The sequence below is a fragment of the Uloborus diversus genome, chromosome 5, assembly GCF_026930045.1.
Source record: "Uloborus diversus isolate 005 chromosome 5, Udiv.v.3.1, whole genome shotgun sequence".
NCBI lineage: Eukaryota > Metazoa > Arthropoda > Arachnida > Araneae > Uloboridae > Uloborus > Uloborus diversus.
This window is the reverse complement of record NC_072735.1, coordinates 142,881,344-142,901,796: the sequence shown is the minus strand read 5'-3', so window position 1 is coordinate 142,901,796 and position 20,453 is coordinate 142,881,344. Positions and strand designations below refer to the sequence as shown.

General features: G+C 32.1%; 1 protein-coding gene across 1 annotated transcript in view; it reads right to left on the bottom strand.

Annotated features, from left to right (window-relative positions):
• Positions 1-20,453, bottom strand: part of LOC129223173 (atrial natriuretic peptide receptor 1-like) — a 454,723-nt gene that overhangs the window by 55,267 nt on the left and 379,003 nt on the right. Inside the window, exons 15-16 of the mRNA XM_054857740.1 lie at positions 5,622-5,787; positions 3,733-3,882 (exon numbers count right to left, since the gene is read on the bottom strand). Of these exons, the coding sequence (XP_054713715.1) occupies positions 3,733-3,882; positions 5,622-5,787 (316 nt within the window). The remainder of the gene's footprint in view (positions 1-3,732; positions 3,883-5,621; positions 5,788-20,453) is intronic.

The following is a 20,453-nucleotide window of genomic DNA, read 5'->3' as shown; positions in this document are numbered from 1 at the left end:
TTTACATCCCCAAACTGCTTTGATTATTAAAGCACATTTTTTTTTGCTTGAAGTAAAATTGTGAAACATTAAAAAAAAAGTTTTTGTCTAATTGGTAATTGTCACAGTCTCAATTAAAGAAGATAAATTCAGTTTATGAAATAATTGTATCAGCATAGTATTTCCATTTTTTTATACAGGAAATTTTTTTGACGAGGACGAGAAAACATGTTTGAGGATCGGTCAAATTTTTCTGCAGACGGGAGCCGGCCGTCCGGACCATTGGTTGAGAATCGCTGATCTAGACACAGATTTTTCAATCAAACATTTGTTTTTATGATTTTCTTTCACAGGGGTTTTGTCCCCATTCGTTGTGTTGGTGGGGGTTGCTCACCTAAAGAAGGAACAAATCGTGTTCAAGCGTGCAAAAATGCATTTGAATCTTTTAGAACAATATGTTTGAGTACACCTAGGGGAAAATGATGAAAATGAGTTGACTGTTTTAGTTTTAATATAAAATCTTAAAAAAAAGCCTATTTTTGAATTCAACAATAAATTCAGACTTTATAATTTGCACAAGAAGTTGAGTGGACAAAAAATACTTTTCTCCTGATGAGATCTAATGTTGTTCATTAGAGTTTAAAAAAGGGATTTTGGTATTTCGATTAAAAAATTCCAGAAAAAAATCAGAAAAAGAAAAATATAAATTGGTGGTTTCGCAGCCCAAACACCGAACCTCAAAGTGTTAAGCTTATTTTTCCTCCACTACGAGACCTACTTTTAGTCCTAATGCATTTTTTTTAGCATCAGTAGCAATCCACGCATCAGCTGCTTGTATCTGAGAGGTACGCGAGTCTTTTTATGTAATATTTTGTTGCAATCGATTTTGCATTTATTTTAACATTTTAGGCTTATATATGACACGTTTTTATGGATGGCCCCGTGAATTATGTTTAAACGGTGCTCTACTAGTAATAAATACTTCCTGAAAAAACATTGGAAATCAATTGCAACAAAAAATTACTTAAACGGTCTCGCGTATCTTTTAGATACACTAAAGCCCTGAGTTTCAGATTTAAGTAGCGACAGGTCCGCAATCTTAGGGCTAAACAATGCTTTCTTCTTTTGCTTGCTATGGTGAAGTAGCGAGTTTGGCTTCTTGATTGCGGTTTCTTATCAACTCTACGTTATTCCACAGTCAAGAAGCACTAAATTCAGGAAGCAAAATAAGTTGCTTCATTCGAGCAGACATGGGAAAAAAGGCATTTAGTCTCAAGATGGTTGATGCGTCGCTACCTTACAACAGGAATTAGAATGGAGGGACCAAGTCCAATCACTGGCTTAGCAAAAGCTGACCCTAAGAGCTCAAGTCACGTGACTTAACAACGACGAATGGTTGGCACGTTTTTCATGAAACAAGAGAAATAAACCTGATTTCTTCCAATGCTTTGCTTTAAAATCAATCACGTGACTTGGGGAATGAAAGTCTTCATTTCCTCAGTGTTACCTCTTCTCAATGGTTGTTACTTAAGCTGCGATCTAGAGATACACTATTTCTATTCTTAAACTGAACCCGAATAAACATATAAAAAAAAATATCTGGAATCATAATCCTAAATGAGAAGCTCGCTAGACATCCATGGTTCAGCCACGAGAAAAGCTAAAAATTAACATGTAGCGTATCTCAAAGATACGCGAGACCTTTCATATTAGTACAGAGGCCGTGCCCCTTACAAGGGTAAAAATTTATAAACATATTAAGAAAATATCATGAAGGTGAAAAAATATTTGTGCTAACACAGCGTTAAGAAAATTAAATATATTTCCAAAGCCTAAATTGAAACTAAAATGCGTGCAATATTTTTATTTACAGGCTGCACAATATTTAAGAAGTTTTAATGTCACAGTTCTTTCGAAACATTATATTTTTTGTAAAATATGAGATGACTTTTTTTAATCTGGGATAAATTGGATTTTTCTTTAAAACTTTAGAAAAAAGGAAACTACATGAAAAATTCTCCTGCATGGAAAAAGTAAAATTCCTGCATGGTAAAATAAGAAGCAATTTATTATGTTTAGGGAGAAATTTCAATGACTCAAACTGAAAGATAATTTTCTAACTCTAGTTAAAGTGAGTTAAAATATATTTTCAAACTTATATAGAAAAAAAAAAAGCTATTTTTTCTCACAAAAAAGAAAATAATGATAATCATAAATAAATAGGAAATCACAGAGAGATCAGGAAAGCTCAAAATTATATTAACAAGTTGAAATTTAAAACTATAGAAAAAGTTTATTTAAACTACTTTTCTAAAAGTTAATTTAAATTAAAATACCAGGGTTGCCAACCTTGGAGAATTAGTTTGAGGAGCATAGGTAGTGATTTTGAGGATCAATTTAAAATTTGGTGGAGTAGTTCTGTATTTTGCATCAAAATTAATCAAAAAAAAATAAATAAATAAATAAAACCACTTATCTAAAAGTTTTATAGATTTAATAAATCATTTTAAGCACGAGTATAACATTAATTAATTTTAAATTAATAAAACAGCTTTAAACACTATTACAATCTTTGAGTAGAAGTATCTTTAATTTACATATTTGTTATGATAAAATAGTAAAATCTAATCTTGAAAACTTTCGGCCGGGAAATGCGGAGGAAAAGAACTTCTTTGCAGAGCCACGGAGTTTCTCCTTTTTTTGCGGAGCAACTCCGCAAACAACAGTTGGCAACCCTAAAGTACTTTTTATTTAAAAAAAATATATATAAATATTAATATTCAAGAAAAACTCCCACTTCCTCCAATTCCTTGATTTATGTAATAAAGAGTTTGAATTTCAGTGACAAAAACATAGCAAATTGAAATAGTATTTCTTTCTTTCATACAAAGAGATATACGAGTAGATGGTATACATTAAAGATATAATATAAATTAAAAATAGCGTAAAAATAAAATTTACTCAGAAATAATTAAAAAAAAAATCTAAAACGAAACAGAAGTTGTGCAGAAAAATAGATTCTGAAATCGAAGGATTTTAATACTGGTATACTAAATAAGTTTTGTCTAATTAATAAAAAAATGAAAATTATCGTAGAAAAAACAAATGGAACAGTTATTAAACTAAATTTTAAAACTCTTGAAGCAATTATTAATAAAATAATAAAATATAACGTATTTAGACGTGATCAACTGGCAAAACCAAAAAAAAAGAAAAAGAAAGAAAGAAAAAAAAAACGCTAGCCAAAAATTAGGTTTTCGAAACATTTGAAAAAAAAAAAAACTTAAAAGACTTCAAACTACCATGGAAGTTGTTATTCCGAAAGTTCTTTAAAGCAACAATGTATATTTTAAAAAGTTAATGAAATGTAAAGATTCCTAACAAAAGTTGAAAGTTATAGCTTCTTTAAAAAGTAAAAAACGATAATGTTTTAAAATTTTACCATCTATAAAATAATAAAGAATTTTTTTTTTACCGTAATCAACTAATACAAAAGAATGAAAAACTATAAACATGTTTGATTTTAAGAAAAAGTCCTTTAACGTATTTTTAATTTCTTTAACGAGAACTCCCTCATAAAAGTGTTATCACTCTCAAGCTACTAAGAATAATGGTATTTTAAAACATTTTGCAACAATCAATTCAATATCCGGTCTCACGCAGCCAGCGGAACAAGTTTAAATCCGATCGATACAGACACAATTTCCGATTGCACATGCTCAACGAGTTGAAAAATCTTTGTAAGTATCTTACTTGGGCAACAGCTGATATAAAAGATCTTCAGCTTTTCTTTTTTCCTCCAAGTAATCTGCCGTCCGTTCTTCTACCAGAGCTTCCAGATTATTGGCGTATTGCTCCATTCGAGACAGTAAGTTATCCAAAATGTTACCGCTGTCATTGTCCCTAGAGAAAATTAAATGCGCATTACTCAGATTGAAAATTTAAGTGGTAATTATCTCGCTGATAAATGAAGTAATGGGTACTACAGTGAAAATGAAGAAAAATATTTTTATGTATAGTATTTTTGTAGAATTTTATCCGATTTTCAGGAAAATTAATTACAAAGGACATATAAATACTAAACAAATAATGTTTTAAGACAGGATGCCGTTTTAAATTTCGTATATTTTTTATTATAAGCGTAGAAAATATACAGTGAAAATGTTTTTTTTGGGGGGGAGGGGGGGGGGAATTTTGTTCAATACCGTAGCAAAGCAACTGATGTGTCTATGGCATGACTTCCTTTTACTCCAATTTAATGATAGTAGTGCCTCGGAGTAAGCAAAGAAACACTTTAAATGTTTTCACCCCCAAGTTTGTTGCGAATCGAAGCAAAGAAAACGTTTCATACAGATCAAGTTTCCCAATATTGGCAGTTTTAATCTGATTCAATATATATTCTAAATATTGCCAAATTGCAACGAGATTAAAAAAAAAACGCCAAGTTGGCAACAAAATTTGGCGACCAAAAGCTTGGCAATATATTGCCAAGTGTTTGCCAAACTATAACAGCACTTGAGTTTGCATTGAAATTAGCAATAATTTTATCCCAAAAAAGTGTAAAAGACTCCCTTAGGAACATCTGAATGCAACCAAAAGGGAAGGTGCGCAACTAGACCCCACTAGGAGTCAAATTTCAACTTTCTGGGGCATACCGTTTTTGAGTTATGCGAGATACATACGCATATACGTACATACACACATACATACGTACATATGGACGTCACGAGAAAACTCCTTGTAATTAACTTGGGGATCGCCAAAATGAATACTTCGGGCGTCTATACTTTCTTAGGCATATATCCACGTGTGGTCAGGTTGAAAAAAAAAAACTCAATATTCATTCGGGGGCGAGAAAAATGGAAACTAAGGCCGATTTTTGAGTGAAAATTTTTTCGCGAATGCAATACTTCCTTTTTTGTAAAAGGAAGTAAAAATGACACTCTGAAAAAACAACGATGTTTTTTTGCTTTAAATTAATCTAATGACTATGTGACTAACTTATTGAATTCCAGAATCAATGAAAAGGAAGAAAAAAGGAGTGCAATTTGGGTTTTTTGGTTATAAAGATTATAAAGATAGTAGCTAATATATTTTTATAATAAAATAAAAGAAGAGTTCTGCATGAAACATTTGGCCTAAATAGAGAAAAAAAATCAAGCCTAGTGGGGAAGTGTAAGGCAGTGGCGTACCTAGCAGGGTTACACCCGGGGTGGTAATGTGTAGTGTCATACCTCCGTACACAAAAAAATGTTTTAATAATCTATGTAAACATGAAATTCATACAATTTTCAGAAACAACTACATTTGAGTTATAAAAAAAAAATAAGGGGGCTTATGTACAAAAGACAAATAAAAAATATAAACGCTTTTATATAACTTGCACTAGGACCAAATGTGCAGGTCGTCGAAACACGAAAGGTCAAAAAAAAAAAAAAAGGGGGTGTATGAAATTGGTGGCCCCTCAATTATTTTAAATGCATCTCAAACACAGGGCATGCAACAAAATGAATAGGGTTTTCATAGTAAAATTCATTTTTATATTTATAAAGAAACAGTGAAACTAAGTTTTAAGCTGAAGTTTCGCTTAGCATGTTTTACAGTGGCTTGAAAACCATATTTGCAAAACATTGAATTCTTACTTGTTTAACCGCCGAATGATTGACTTAAGGGCTTGAAAATCTGGTCTTTCCGTGGGGTCTTCCGTCCAGCATTTTTTTATCATATGGATTACTTCCTCATCACAAGCATTTTCTAAAAGTGGTCTAAAAGGCGCTTTCTGGGAGTTTTTAACGTTATCGACGATTTCTGCAAAAAAAAAATGAATGAATGAATACCAAACTCAAAATGTGCTTCACAATCATTTCAACTATCGAAAGAACTTGAAGTTCCGACCAGGGAACTACACAAATAGTGTACTAACAAAAAAAAAGTTAAATGGTTAGCAATCGAAGAAGCATATTTAACCATTTTTTGACCTAAAAAAGTATTTGCTCTCTTTCCCCCGTTATCGAGATACAAGGTCATACACTTATACGAAAATTCTAAAAAAAATGCCAATTTCAAGAACTTGGCGAGAAATTGAAGTTATTTGCCAATAATTTCACCGTCCGCATGTGGTAGGACATAAATCTGCAAAAAACGTCTCATTACTCACCGAAACTCGATAAATTTGGCGACAGTTCTTAAAATGTCAGGACATAATGTCGGGACCTTATATTTCGATAATAGGGACATGAGAGCGAATCCGGGGCATTGGACCATCTATAAACACACTATCACATTAATATTCTCTCGCAAATGCTACTTATTTAGTTTTTTTTATTATTACACATCCGTGTGGTTTCCTGGTAGATAATCCTTTGGATGAATAGCAATAATAAAGCACATAAATTGTCAATGAACTTACTACAGTTTTGATAAAATTTCATCAACTTGAACCCTTTGTCATGCAATGAGTCCTGTTATGCATTTAAGACTAATGGCACGTGCAATGTACGAGCTTTGGGAGGAATGGCATGCAATTTGAATGATATCTATTAGATCTCGTCGTATGAATGTGCCGCTCCAGACTCGAAGACCGTAAGCTCTCTAAAATGTCGTCAATTTCAAGTGCCAATGTAGATTACTGTCTCCAACATGTCACTGTAAGTCAAGGACTGCCATATCCATATAAAAACACTTCGAATGTCTTAGAACGTTATATACAGAAATGTTAACAATTTTTCTCTTAAATTCACACACACATCAACAAACCTTTGGTTGGTTCCTGATTTTCGTAATGGGAATGTGTGCTTCAGACAAAAGTATTACTTTTAGTCACTAAAATTGGTGAAATAAAAAAATAAATAACATGGACCCAAAAAACGCTTTTGTTTCCCCAACATTGAATTTTTTAATTAATATTTTTAAAAAAATGTTTGATCGGTGTGACGTTACAAGTGATGAAAACCATCTTGAATCGGAGCGGGTGGTTGTCTTTTCTGGCAAGGTATCACCTTTTAATGATTCGCCTTAAGCAATTTATTAGCGGAGCGAAAATTGTTCGTTACATTAAATATTCATTTAGCAAAGTTATACAGTGCCTTGAAACTTGATTCTGGTAACCCCAGTGATTTGCTCACTTGAGACAATAACTAATAGCCCGGTCAATTTAGACATAAAAATAGTGATCAAATAACAAAAATTCCGGGAAAGCTAAATTTTTGTAGAGACCTTGGTTTTAGCATTACAAATAAAGTGCAAAAAGTCCCTGTCGATCCCATGTGAGCTAAAAAAGTTATTTGGGGTCAAAGGTCAAAATTTTAGGTTTTTTGGATTTTTTCTCAAAAACGGTAAGTTTTATCGAAAAGTCAACACATGTGTGGAACTTTAAAATACAGTTTATCATTAAAATGATCTTATGTAATGTGTAATCTACACAAAAAGTCTGCTCCTAAGAGCGATAACATCAAATTTGTCAAATTTTGATAGTTGATGAAGTTATTGTAACTTTTTTCCAGTTTTTAAGCATATATGGTCAACTTCAAGACGCGAGCGACACCTCAAGATATTTTTTGCGGTCAAAACCCTTTTGCGTAACCAAATATCTCTACAAAAGGCAACTTTTCCGGACTATTACTTAGCGTTTATCAGATTTTGATTTTCTTCAATTCACCCTAATCAACATGGCCAGTACTTCAAAAGTAAGTCCACCTCGTACTAGAGCGAGATTAAGTGAATCTGAATCCAGTTTTTGTTGTAGAAAACACTGCTTATTTTGTGGCGAGAAAGCGGATGAAGAGGCTGAGAAGAACAAAACGCAGAATTATCGCAGAAAAATTCATAATTTTTCTACACTTGCATTCAAAGAATCCCTTTTACAATTAGCTAAAGATCGTTCTGAGGTGTGTCAAAAGCTGCCCTTGAACGTTTTAATTTTGAGTATGATTTAGTCAATGCTTTATGAATTTTTCTGCGATAATTCTGCGCTTTCTTCTTCTCAGCCTCCTCATCCACTTCACAGCCACAAAATAAGCAGTGTTTTTAAAAACAAAAGCTGAATTCAAATTCACTTAATCGCGCTACAGTACGAGGAGGACTTACTTTTGAAGTACTGGCTTGTTCATCCTCACGTTGCTGCAGAGATTGAACTTTTCCGGGTGTATGATTTTCTGCAATCCACGCGACTTGTAACGGGCTTCTGACTTCTTAAATAATCAGCATTCTTATAACTTTTCCCGACACTTGCATCGATTAAAGTTTGCATTCCATGGTTTCACCTTCAGTACAAAGTTTATTGCAAATAAAGCAAAATTGTGACAATTTCTTAAATATTAATCAGCACAAACAACAGTAGACGCTTGTTATAAATACGATTATTAACTCGAACTGCACGTTTAACTCAAAAAGAAGCAGGTACGGCAGGGGTGCCCACCTAGGAGTGGTCATGGCCCAGACTGCGCAATCGAAATTTTTAGGGAGATTGTTTTGAGGGGTGTTTTTTCATTAGGGGGGGAGGCTTGCTTTTGGGGGGATCTCTGCGATGATGAGGGGTGTGGACCTTTGCCCTTAGTGGGTTGGGCACCCCTGGGTATGTGAACGACGCCGCACGAACTAGAATAGCCAGATGTTATTCAAGGACATGCGAATGGAGGGAATTATGTAAATGACTGACTGTCTTTTGAGAGTAGGCAATATCTGGGAAATTGTTTGGTCTTGGAGAAAAAATCATGAGGACCATTTTTATAGGGAATTTTGAGATCTACAACTTTGGTCTGAGGTACTTTTCGATAAAACTTACCGTTTTTGAAAAAAAATCCAAAAAACCTAAAATTTTGACCTTTGACCCCAAATAACTTTTTTAGCTCACATGGGATCGACGGGGACATTTGGCACTTTATTTGTAATGCTAAACCCAAGGTTTCTACAAAAATTTAGCTTTCCTGGAATTTTCGTTATTTCCATTGTCTAAATTGACCGGAATATTACCCCATGCTTTAGATCAGTATCTTACATAAAAAATAGTTTTGAAAAATAGGAAGCAACCCAATCATTACTATATCTGTACCTCAGGACCAGAAGGACATAAGTCCAAAAAATGAGATTTTCTGTTTATTAGTGCATTGTATGTAGACGCCTATTCCGCATCCAGCCATGTGAAAGAAATTCTTAAAAAAAGATCCTTTCCAATATTTTACCGGGGTTAAAAGAGCGCGCGTCCCATCCTTTGCATGGGCCGGAAAAAAGTTTTTCCTCTCTGCTGTAAAATTATCATAATGTGAATTACGTTCCTCTGGCTCTGAGGTACAGATATATCAAGGAATATCTATAAATTCTAATAATTTTTTTTTTGTCTTTTGTGGGACGAAAAACAGTGATTATTTCTTATTTCGATGATGGGTTGTGCGGAATAGGTGGCATTAGTGGAGCAAAGTGTACATAAAAAATCCGATTTTTTTTGCACAATTTCTTGGTCTGTCGCATTTGGTTTGAAGTTTCGAAAAAAATGCTGTTTTTTCATGTTTTTAGGCAAAATTAAGAAAAATAGTATGTTTCTATTTTCCATGATGGACGCGGAAAAAGTGCCATTAATGGCACTAAACTCCCATAAAAATTTTGAGGTGTTGGGTATAGTTCTTTCCTTTGCCACAAATGAGTAAAAGTTTTGGCAAATTTTCAGTTTTTTTTAACGTTTTCAATAACTTTTCTCAAATAGTAAAAGTTTTGTTTTCGCCATTATTTTCTGCCATAATTAGTTTTATCACATGTAATGCAGTTTTAGATGTGTGGTGTGTTATAAATTAACTGCTTATTGCGGATAATTTTTTGAACTAAAAATATGTTATTAGAAAACTTAGTGCAGCCCTCGGTTTGATTTGCTTTCAAAATCAACGGGAGTAACGCCGAAATCGTTTTTAATCCCTGGTAAATCTTTTTAAATAAGAACAAAGTTATTATCTCAAAACTAAAAACAGTCGCGTGAAACAACAATCCCGTAAAAACATGAAAATAAAAACAAAAAAAGAAGGAAATAAATAAAGAACTGCAACATTTAGTGTACATTTTTCATCCGAACGAACTCCCGGTATGACACCTGATAAATAAGGTATAGAACATACTGTACCCAAGAAATTTCTGGCCCAATCGAACCCAAGCTGATGGCATAGGAAAACCTACATATTCTATCATTCTAGGTTACTTCTGTCATATATTTCTACATTGGTGAAAGAAAATTAAAATGCTAAAAATTTAGCACAGACTAAAAACACGTAATTGATAGTTGTGCAACTATTTCAACTGAACTGTGCTCTCCAGAGTTTCAAAACAGCCTGTCTAGGTGGCCCACAGCTGCTAACAAAACTCTTTGCTTGCACTTATTAAGAACTTTGAAACCCAAAGATGCCCCAAGATATATCGCACTGTTCGTAATATGAATTGATTTGCCCATATGATTCGCCTAAAGAAACGACTAGGGTACTCAAAAGGGATTTAAAAAAGTAAATAGCATGGCCTTACTAAGAATTCACAACAATGCTACCACAGCAATGGGAACTGACGAAAACCAAGGTATCAAAACATTGTGATGAATTTTAATTAAATAAATAAATAGCAATTAAAAAAAGAAACAAGGATCAAGAAATTGGAGTGTTTAAGGTTTAAGGTTCCAAAATTAAAATTCAGGTTAACTGGATACGACGATATGCTCCTGGTTTGGTTCTCAACCAATATCAACCAATTTTCAGCAAATTCGAAATTCGATCTTTCGTCACAAGAAACTGAAATAAGCATAGCATTCGAAATAAATTTTCTGTACATTCACTCCATTTTTAGTTCTTTGTTGAGTTCTGGCTGTTTAACCATAATTTTGAACGCAGCTGCATAAAGATTTCAAATAGCATATTTGAAATTTAAAATTTTATATGCAATAAGTAGTTAATTTATGACACACCACGCATCTCAAAATGCATCACATGTGATAGAAATGTATAATAATGGCAGAGAAATATGATGAAAACATAATTTTTACTATTTGAGAAAATTTATGGAAAACGTTAAAAACACTGAAAATTGCCAAAATTTCCACTCATTTGTGGCAAAGGAAAGAATTATACCACACTACTCAAAATTTTTGGGACAGTTTAGTGCCACCAATGGCACTTTTTCTCCGCAACTTATCATCTAAAAAAGAAACATACTGTTTTTACTCATTTTATCTAAAAACATGAAAAACCAGCATTTTTTCGAAACTTCAACCCAATTGCGGCAGATCAAGAAATTTTGCAAAAATATTCAATTTTTTACCAGCACTTTGCTCAACCAAGGGTATCTTTTCCGCACTACTCATCATCAAAATTAAAAATAGAAAAAAAAAAAGTTGTTTTTCGGCTCACCCTATTGTACAGTATAGCATAAATTCACTTTATACTATAAAGATTTAATTAACTGCTTTGAATAATACCCTACTCCTTTTTTCGAAATGGAAACATCGAAATTCCGACGCCATCATAAAATCCGCTTTGTGAAATGCGATTCCCTTCCAGATTGGACTGAAATGGAAATGCTTCTTGCTCCTCTCGTGAATAGAAAAGTAAAACAATCCTTAACCAACGTAATAGGTCGAAACTTTCCATTAGTGGAACTGAATAAATGATGCATAAAGACTAGGAGCAGTAAATAGAGTTGTTTCTTTGCTGGTGTGATTTTCTACGGGGTTCTGCGCGAAGCGTGTGATGTATCTAAGCCTACCTTTTAAAACTCTTTTGCCTTGCATTGATAAAAGAAAAGATGGTTCTGGAAATGTAAGTGCAGATTCTTATTTCTTATTCACAGGAATAGTGGAATTTTCGATATTACTTCTAGGAATTCTACTGTCATGCATTTAAAATAGTTTAAAAAATGTCTTGGGTTAACTTATAGTTAACTGCGTTTATTTCCTTCAGATACACATTTAAAATATGCTTCATTGTTTCGATGCAGTAGTGACCATATTTTGTTAGCATTTCGTAAGAAATGTGCAGCTCAGAATTAACCTGGCGGAATAGCCAATAAAAACGAAGAACGCTGTTATTTACAGAAACACCTTTCTTAAACTCTAGTAATCACTTTACTAGAAAAAGAAATTGAATTTATGAGAGTTTTTGAAGCTGAAATTAACTCCAGTTTAAGAAGAAATACTTCTTTAGCGGTTGGACAAAAAACAACAATAGTTTGTTGTAGCTTCTTGCTTCGGCTGCAATTTTGACTCATGAATAACAATGAAAGAATTATTATCGGGTTGAATCACAAATGAGAGCTAAATTATCAAAAAGGAACCTCAATTTTCTAAAAATATTCAGGAGGTGAAAAAAAGCGACTTACGCTAACAGAAAACAGTTTGTCATATTTTCTGGGTACAGAGCTGAGCACAAAGGCATAACAGACTGCTTCAGGTAGGTTAAAAATACCAAAATGAATTTTTAGTTTGGAAATGTGCTGTTTCGAACAAGCTTTGACTGTTGATAGCTCCAGTTTTTCCAAAACCGTAATATATCAACACTTCATATTATCATACCGAAGTACTTGAACCTAAAACTTGTGAAATTAGATTCGGAGGTTTTGGACATGTGCTCTTTTAAAGAAAAAAAAACAGTTTTCTTTCACCATATACAAAGAGGATGGCCCCTTATTGATAGGAATGAAAATTGTAGGGGATATATTTGCTACCCTTCGGTTAAAAAAAATCAAACTTTTACCATTTTATAACCTGGGATTTGTTCCACAGTTAACTGAAAGACGTAGAAAATAAAACTAGTGTTACAAATCCTGTAAATAGTAATTATTGTAGTAACGTAACCTGTAAATAGTTTCCCGTAATGAATATACAACCCCTTAACACATAGCTAAAGTATACAACCCCCTATTCCTTTTTTTCTTATTTCATTCACTGATTTTATCAATGAAAGTGTAGTTGTAGAACGTTGTAGCATTTTCTGGAATCTTTGAGAGATTTCTTTTCGGTGTGTATATAAGCCGTTAGCGATAGATAAAAAGTTTAGTTTCGATTGAGAATTTGTACTGAGAGTGTGTATTAGCTCTGTTTATAGCGAAGCATTTCGCTGTGTTGTTTTCGTATTTGGAAGTAAATACGTGTGTAACCGTTGAGTTTACGGTGTTGAGTGATATTTGCTTAATTGCTGATGATTATTTTAGCAGTTGTTAACGATTTCTCCTGTACATAGTGTAAATAAAGCTCCTGTGTTTTTATCAAGAACTGTGTCTTCATTTCAAGAAAGTGGAAGTCGCACCGAATCCGTTACACTAGTAAAACTTTGCAAAAAACTAGTTTTCTTAAAAAGTGATATATTTCCTTTTGTTTGACTCCTTAAGGAGAAAGGTAATACAAACAAATTATTATTTCAACTCAATAGATAAGTAAAGAAGTATATCAGTAAACTACGTTAACAAAAAGGTAGTATTACATGAAAAAACTACAGTTATGTAATCCCATAATCAAAAACAAAGTTAAATATTTAGAGGAATAACGAATATCAAAAAAAAAAAAAAAAAAACCCTACTCCCGTGTTCCCATTGCGTAGTTTAGCTTCAATATCTGGACAGGAATTTTGCGGAAGAAAAAGAGTGACAGTATACTGTAGGAAAAAAGACCTGCCGTTTTAAAAGTATTTAAAAAATGTTGCCTACTATTGTCATAACTGTATTTTAGCTATTTTTCCTTTGAAAAGTCTCACTTAATGCAGAAAAAAAAATTAACTCACATTATTAAAAATTATTTGCACAGAAATGAATAATCAAATAAAGATACGCGCAAAATTTAACATAAGAAAGTTTACTAAAATGCCAAATCAATTTAAATGTATGATCGAAATAATTAAATAAAAGGATCAGATTAATTTTCTAAGATAGTTTTGATTCCATTATTTCTTACTTGAGATAACAATTCACTATTTATGCTTCATATGGAACATAAAAAGTCTCCATTGTTACGGAATAAGGATCAAATTGATTTTCGGAGAAAACTATGCTGATTGAGTTCTACTATTTATTGTGACGATACAAAGGTGCAACAAATGCGATGAAAAGAATTAGCGCTAACAAGCTTACTATGCCTGGACCACGAAGTCAAAGGCATAGAAACGAATTTCATTGCAATTCCTTATATTGTAACGTTCGATTGGTGAGGAAATAATGCCATCAATAGCCAGCAGATATTATCCTATACAAAGAGTTTCACACAAATTGTATACGTATTTTTGCACATGGTTAATGTTTTATCCGAAAGTTAATTTAATATCTTCTAAGTTTTGCGTTGCATTGGAAATAAATTAAATAATATAGTAATATTAGTAAGTAGCTATTTAATGATAAAAACTTACATTAATTTACAAATAAATATATTATAATAAATAATAGTACAATGGTAAAGTTAAAAATAATAAGAATAACTAATAAAAACAACAACAACATTAATAATAATAACAGTAATAAAAACAATTCTTTTAACGATAACTCTAAAATTTATGACTGCAGTAATAATAATAGAAATTAATAACTGTAACAACATTTTAAAAATAAAGATCTTAATAATAGTAAGTAAACAATAATAAGTACCGCAACAATTATAATAATAGCAATAATGATAACCCTTTCGCGTTAGTGGCCACATCACGAAATATTTTGGCATTGTAACTAAGTAACTTTGAATTGAAAAAAATATCGAATTCTAAAATGTTAAGAGTATCTCATTTATATGAAGTGTTTAAAGCAGAAAAAAAATCGTGCACATACTAAGTAATAAATACAAAAAGAGAACCATTATAAAAAAAAAATATTTCAAATGATGCACATTATACTTCACAGCTTCGCTATATTTTCTTCATTTGTGCAAATAAGGCACATTTTTTAATAATTTCATCAGAAGAAGACTAATTTCTTAAATTTTTCCAAAAATTTTAATTTATTGTAGGAAGTTGATCGTAGTTAAAAAAAAGAGAACTTTTTTCCTAAGTAATTCGGTGATACACACGGGAATTGCAGAAAAAATAAAAACAATGCATACTATATTTCATTAAAATAATGCTTCTGTTTCGCTTTCAGTTTAACTATTTTAATTAACAATCAAGTAATTAGTATGCTTATTTTGTGTTAATATCGTTTTCAACTAATTATTTGAAATTCTTCAACTTTTACTTTGTTCTAGCATAAAATAAAATTTGAGATAAATGTATTTCAGTTTAAACAAGAAATTTATTATTTTGTTTTGAACGATTCATAGTATTAATGTAGCCGATTGTTAACTAGAGCTCTTACAGAAAAATGAACTTCTAAGAGCTTTCTTAATTAAATTAAACACATTTTACCTTATTTCAAACCTATACCGAAAAATACATTTTATAAGCGAAGCTGTATTTAGCAAAATGAGAATTAGTGTTAATATTGTTTATTGAATAAACCTTTCATTAATTATATTTCCTTGTGAAAACATATGCTTACTTTAATTACCGCGGACAAAGATTTTATTGATAAAAATGCATTTTAAACCAGATTAGTAAATTAAATAATTAATGTGATGGTTATTGAATGCATTGTTTGAATTTGAACTTATTCTGAACTTGTCATATTTTTGGTATATGTTTGTAAACTAAATGGGGTCGTTTCCAAAATTTTAAATGGAATATTTCCTGAAAACGTATGCTTAAAAACATAGAATCTAACCACTTTTTAAATAATTTATTTAAATTTAATATTTTTAAAAAAATTACTTCAACCGGTGCGCTTTCATTGTTTACGTTTCTGTCGTGTGACATCACAAATGTTGAAATGCCATTCAATGTTGCCATTCAGAAATCAAAATATTTAATTCGCATCTTTACTCACGTGTATTGGCAACGATATGGTAGATAGCAAGCGTAGAGCGCAATATTTAATTTGCTTCTTGATTATCATAACGTGGAAACGTAGTAGAAAGATTCGCCAAAATGCATCATTTGTGACGTCATAAAAACCACGCCTTGTTTTAAAAATCGGACACTTAAAACATTAATTAAAAAATAACTGTTGGGAAAATGAAAGTATTTTCTGGGTCCATGTTATTTTTTTACTCATTCTATCAATTTCAGTGACTAAAGTTGTACTTTTGACTAAAGGAAACAACCCCATTATGTTACGATGATGAATGAAAATATTTGCTTACTGCAACTGAGGCGTATGATAAATTCTGTCGCGTATCATATCCTACGCAACAAAAATTTAACCTTTCTACAGCAAAATTCTATTTAGAAATCAGTGTTTATATACTTCATCCTTAACAAAGTGCAGATAGGTAAAAAAAAGTAAAACGAAAGATAATATTATTTTAAAAAGCAATTATCGTAATTGAGATATTTTACTTCTATACTTCGTTTTGAGTTTTTTTGTGATGATAAAGCACACTAATTAAAGAGCTAGATGCAGAATTTGCTTGAATGATGAAAAATTTTACAGAAGAAAAATATGTTTAAATTGAAAATGAGTTGCTCTGTTTTAAACCTAATTTCTCGAAATCTTTTGCCAAAAGAAACATGGTAACTTAGGAAGTGTGCTGCTGATTTCCTCCTGATTGCATATGTGACGACAATTTATGCGTCGGAATTTTAAACTTGGAAGAAAGAAATACGCTATCTTATTAAAAGACTATTTATAGTCAAGAGTATGAAATGCGTCAATTTGGCAACAGTGACTAATACAAACATAGAATAATGTTTTGTTAAGAGATCATATTCCCATTTAAATCAGCTTCTGCTTTAAAAATGGCAATACAGTTGTCCCTCGTTTAACACCTATAATTCGTATCATGTTCGTATCAAAACCGTGATACAAGGACCTTTTTTTATGACTTTATTCAAAATGTTTTTAAATTTATTTTAATGAATTTATGCCACACAAATAAGAGTAATATCTACCGTGCTGTATCCAAAATCTTTTTATACGATTTTTTCAAATAATGTAAGTCAAGGCAATATGTATCTTGTTACATGGAAGTCAAGTCTTAAAGTGTAGACTCTATAATAGCTGAAACTTCGCTCCAATAAAACATGCAAACCACACGCTAGTTATATTATTGAAAAAAAAATGAATATTAGAAAATAAACAAAAGAAACAGGAAAGGAAAAAAAAGGAGAAAACATTAACTTTCTATAAAGAACAAATTACAGACTTTTTAAAATAAAACTATAGAATTTCTGCCCCAGTAAATTTTGAGCAACAACTGCGAAAAAACGCAATAAAAAGAAGTATTCTACATTTGTTTTCATTTATCGTTCGACAAAGTTAACTTAATGTAATTTTCTCTGTTTTAAACAGTGAATTGTTGCAAACATGATGATTAGTTTAAAAAAAAAAACGCGTTATTTTTAAACCGCGTAGTATTGAATTCTACTTTTATAACGTGTAATATCAAACCCCGTAGTAATAATCGCAAAATTTGTTCCGTGAAATATCGAAACCGTGGAGTACAAGAACCGTGTTATGCGAGGGATGCCTGTATTATCAACCTATTTTGAAACATTTTTAATAACGAGGGTTGGAATAGAGGTGACTACTTATTTACAGCTAATACATGACACCAAGTTTTACAGTACTTCAGTATAGTCACCAGCATAGTATGTAACCGGTTTCCAACGACGTCTAAGTCTCAGGACAACAGTTGTAGTGCATGCTCTTTTGATAGTTCGAATAGATCAGTCTAATTCCTAGAGAAAATCTTAACCTAAAATAAAGGATAGGTTCCTAAGATTGAGGATCTACTTCATGGCATTTTTTCTTCAGAACAGTTCCAGAGATTCTTATGGTAGAGTAGACCACTCTATTCAAACTACTAACAGAACAGGAACTGCTATAGTTGTACTAATCGTTGGAAACGGTCTGTATATAATGCTTGTTACTAGGGGGAAGGTTGCCGTCAATGAACCGGTTCCATGACTAGACCGCGAAGATATTTCCCGCACCGGAGTTTGTATAGACGCGTAATCAGTTTTAGTACCTTTCTTTCTCTGAAAACAGTCTACTGCAGAGTCGTCAAGTAGCTCAAATTATTAAATCATATTGTTAATCGGTCAAAAAAGGTTTATACCGTTATCTTACTAACTATTGATATTTTCATTTAGTTGAAACATGCTTTGAATATCACTGATTAATTAAACTTGAACATTGACTTAAAAGAGTGCCTTTTCAAGTACAATTCTCCGTACTTCACGTTTCATCACGATCGTCACAGCAGTAACACCTATAAGAACATTCAAAACGACGCAGTTGCTATCATTGGACCGCGATGTGTTTTCACGAATGGACCACCTAACAAAGTAGTTCATTCATGGAAAATCGCAAATATTGTTGTAACTCCAGCTCAATTACCTTTGAAAATTGCTCAATTGTTTTAAGATAAATATGATAAATGAAAAAAAGTTTCTCAAATATTCATGAAAACATTTTTTACTTGATCATAATTTTACCTCATTTTTTTTTATAAAATTGATAAAAATTTTAAAACATAATAATACAGTTTCAAATACTTTTGCTGTTCCAAAAAATTCAAAGATTAGTAAAATATGGCCAGTGGACAAGTGAGGGCACGTAACCTGCAACAGTAGCTTACAGAAATGGTGGCATCATGGACTATAACGAAGTCTGCTGAAAATATAGAGTCCTGAAAGAAACTTTAAAAGGGAGCATTAAAGATAAAAACCGGTTTGCTGTTACCTTAGCCACTTATTAGAAATTTAGGAGATAAGCCCTCCAAAATAGAAATATAATTAGTGAATCATATTTTGAAACTAGAGAAGACGTTTTTGGAATTACTTTTGAAAAATTGGGGGAATTGGCTTTTCAAGAGGTTGAGAAAAATAACATGTCCCACAGATTTAATTAAGAGAAAAAGTATGTTAGCACTATATTCTCTGGTAGTTTGAAACTTAAACTTCTGATTTCAGTAATAAAATGGTCAATAAATGCTTTGACATTTTAGAGAGCAAGTACACTCTTGCGTCGAACGAAAATTTTTAAAATGAATTTAACAAAACTCTCAACAGTTCAAAAGATGTTGCAACGATATTAGTTAAGAACGGTGTTGCAAGGGTTGGGAAAGTATCGAACGAGGTGTGATGACAACAACTGTGTAATGTGTGAGTGCTGAGGTTTTTTTTATGCTCCTTTTATCCGAAAGTAAAACAATTTAGAAAATAAATCTCTTTTTCTATAACTTATTATTATTTGTAGTGTTTATTGATCGCCTGTGATAAATATATGTAAGTTACGCATTGATTTTTTTTTCATTTGAGAAAGTGGTCCATCGATGGAAACTCGGTGGTTCATGCATAGCAACCGGTTGCCATGAACGAACCATATGCTAAAATATTTATTTTCAATTTTCATTCTTTACTGTGCATATCTATCATGAAAGTGAATGTTATTGTTAAAAGAGAAATATATTAAGAAATTGTTCCTATAATTATTGTGAAATTTGAGCTGGATTTCCTTTCTAAAACTAAGTGATGTGTGCATCACAAGACTTCCTTTTACTCCAATTTAATGTCATTTCCCCATTATTGGTATTTTTAATATGATTCAATAGTTTACTCTCCAAATATCACCAACAGTGGTCAAATTGAAACCCGATGTAAAAAAAATCGCCAAATTTGTCGCCAAGTTGGCGACAAAACTTGGCTATCAAATACTGGCGATATAACGCTAAATGTCTGCCAAATTATAACACCACTTGAGTTTACATCGAAATTAACAATGATTTCCCCCCAAAAAGGGGCAATAGACCCCTTTAGAAACACCCGAATGCAACCAAAAGCGGAGTTGCACAACTAGATCCCACTTGGAGTGTACGTACCAAATTTCAACTTTCTAGGACATACCGTTCTTGAAATATGCGACATACGCACATCCGCTCATACGCACATACAGACCTCACGAGAAAACTCGTTGTAATTAACTCGGGAATCGTCAAAATGGATATTTCGCGTGTCTATACGTTCTTATGCACTTATCCACGTGTGGTCGAAGCGAAAAAAAAAAAAAAAAAACCTCAACATTCATTCGGGGCTGAGTAAAATAGAAATTAAGTTCAACTTTTGAGTGAAAATGTTTTCGCGAATACAATACTTCTTTTTCTTGTAAAAGGAAGGAAAAATCGAAAACTGTTATGTGGTTTGTTGACGGCAACCTTCCCCTATATTAAAGTATGCGAATGTGGGGCAAAGTAAAATGGTGACATATTTACTCTGCTTTTAACGCCACTTATCTAGTAATATTTTAATTATGTAGTACCATATGTGCTCTATTCCATTCAAGAAAAATTACCTCTGAAAATGAAAGCATATGATAATACAAGCAATTTTCAAAAATTGATTCTCAAATTGTACTATTTTATCGTAAGTCAAATATTATTTTAATATTATCAAATGATAAATCTCTTGTTATTAACATTTTAAAATCCTTATTGGGACCTTCTA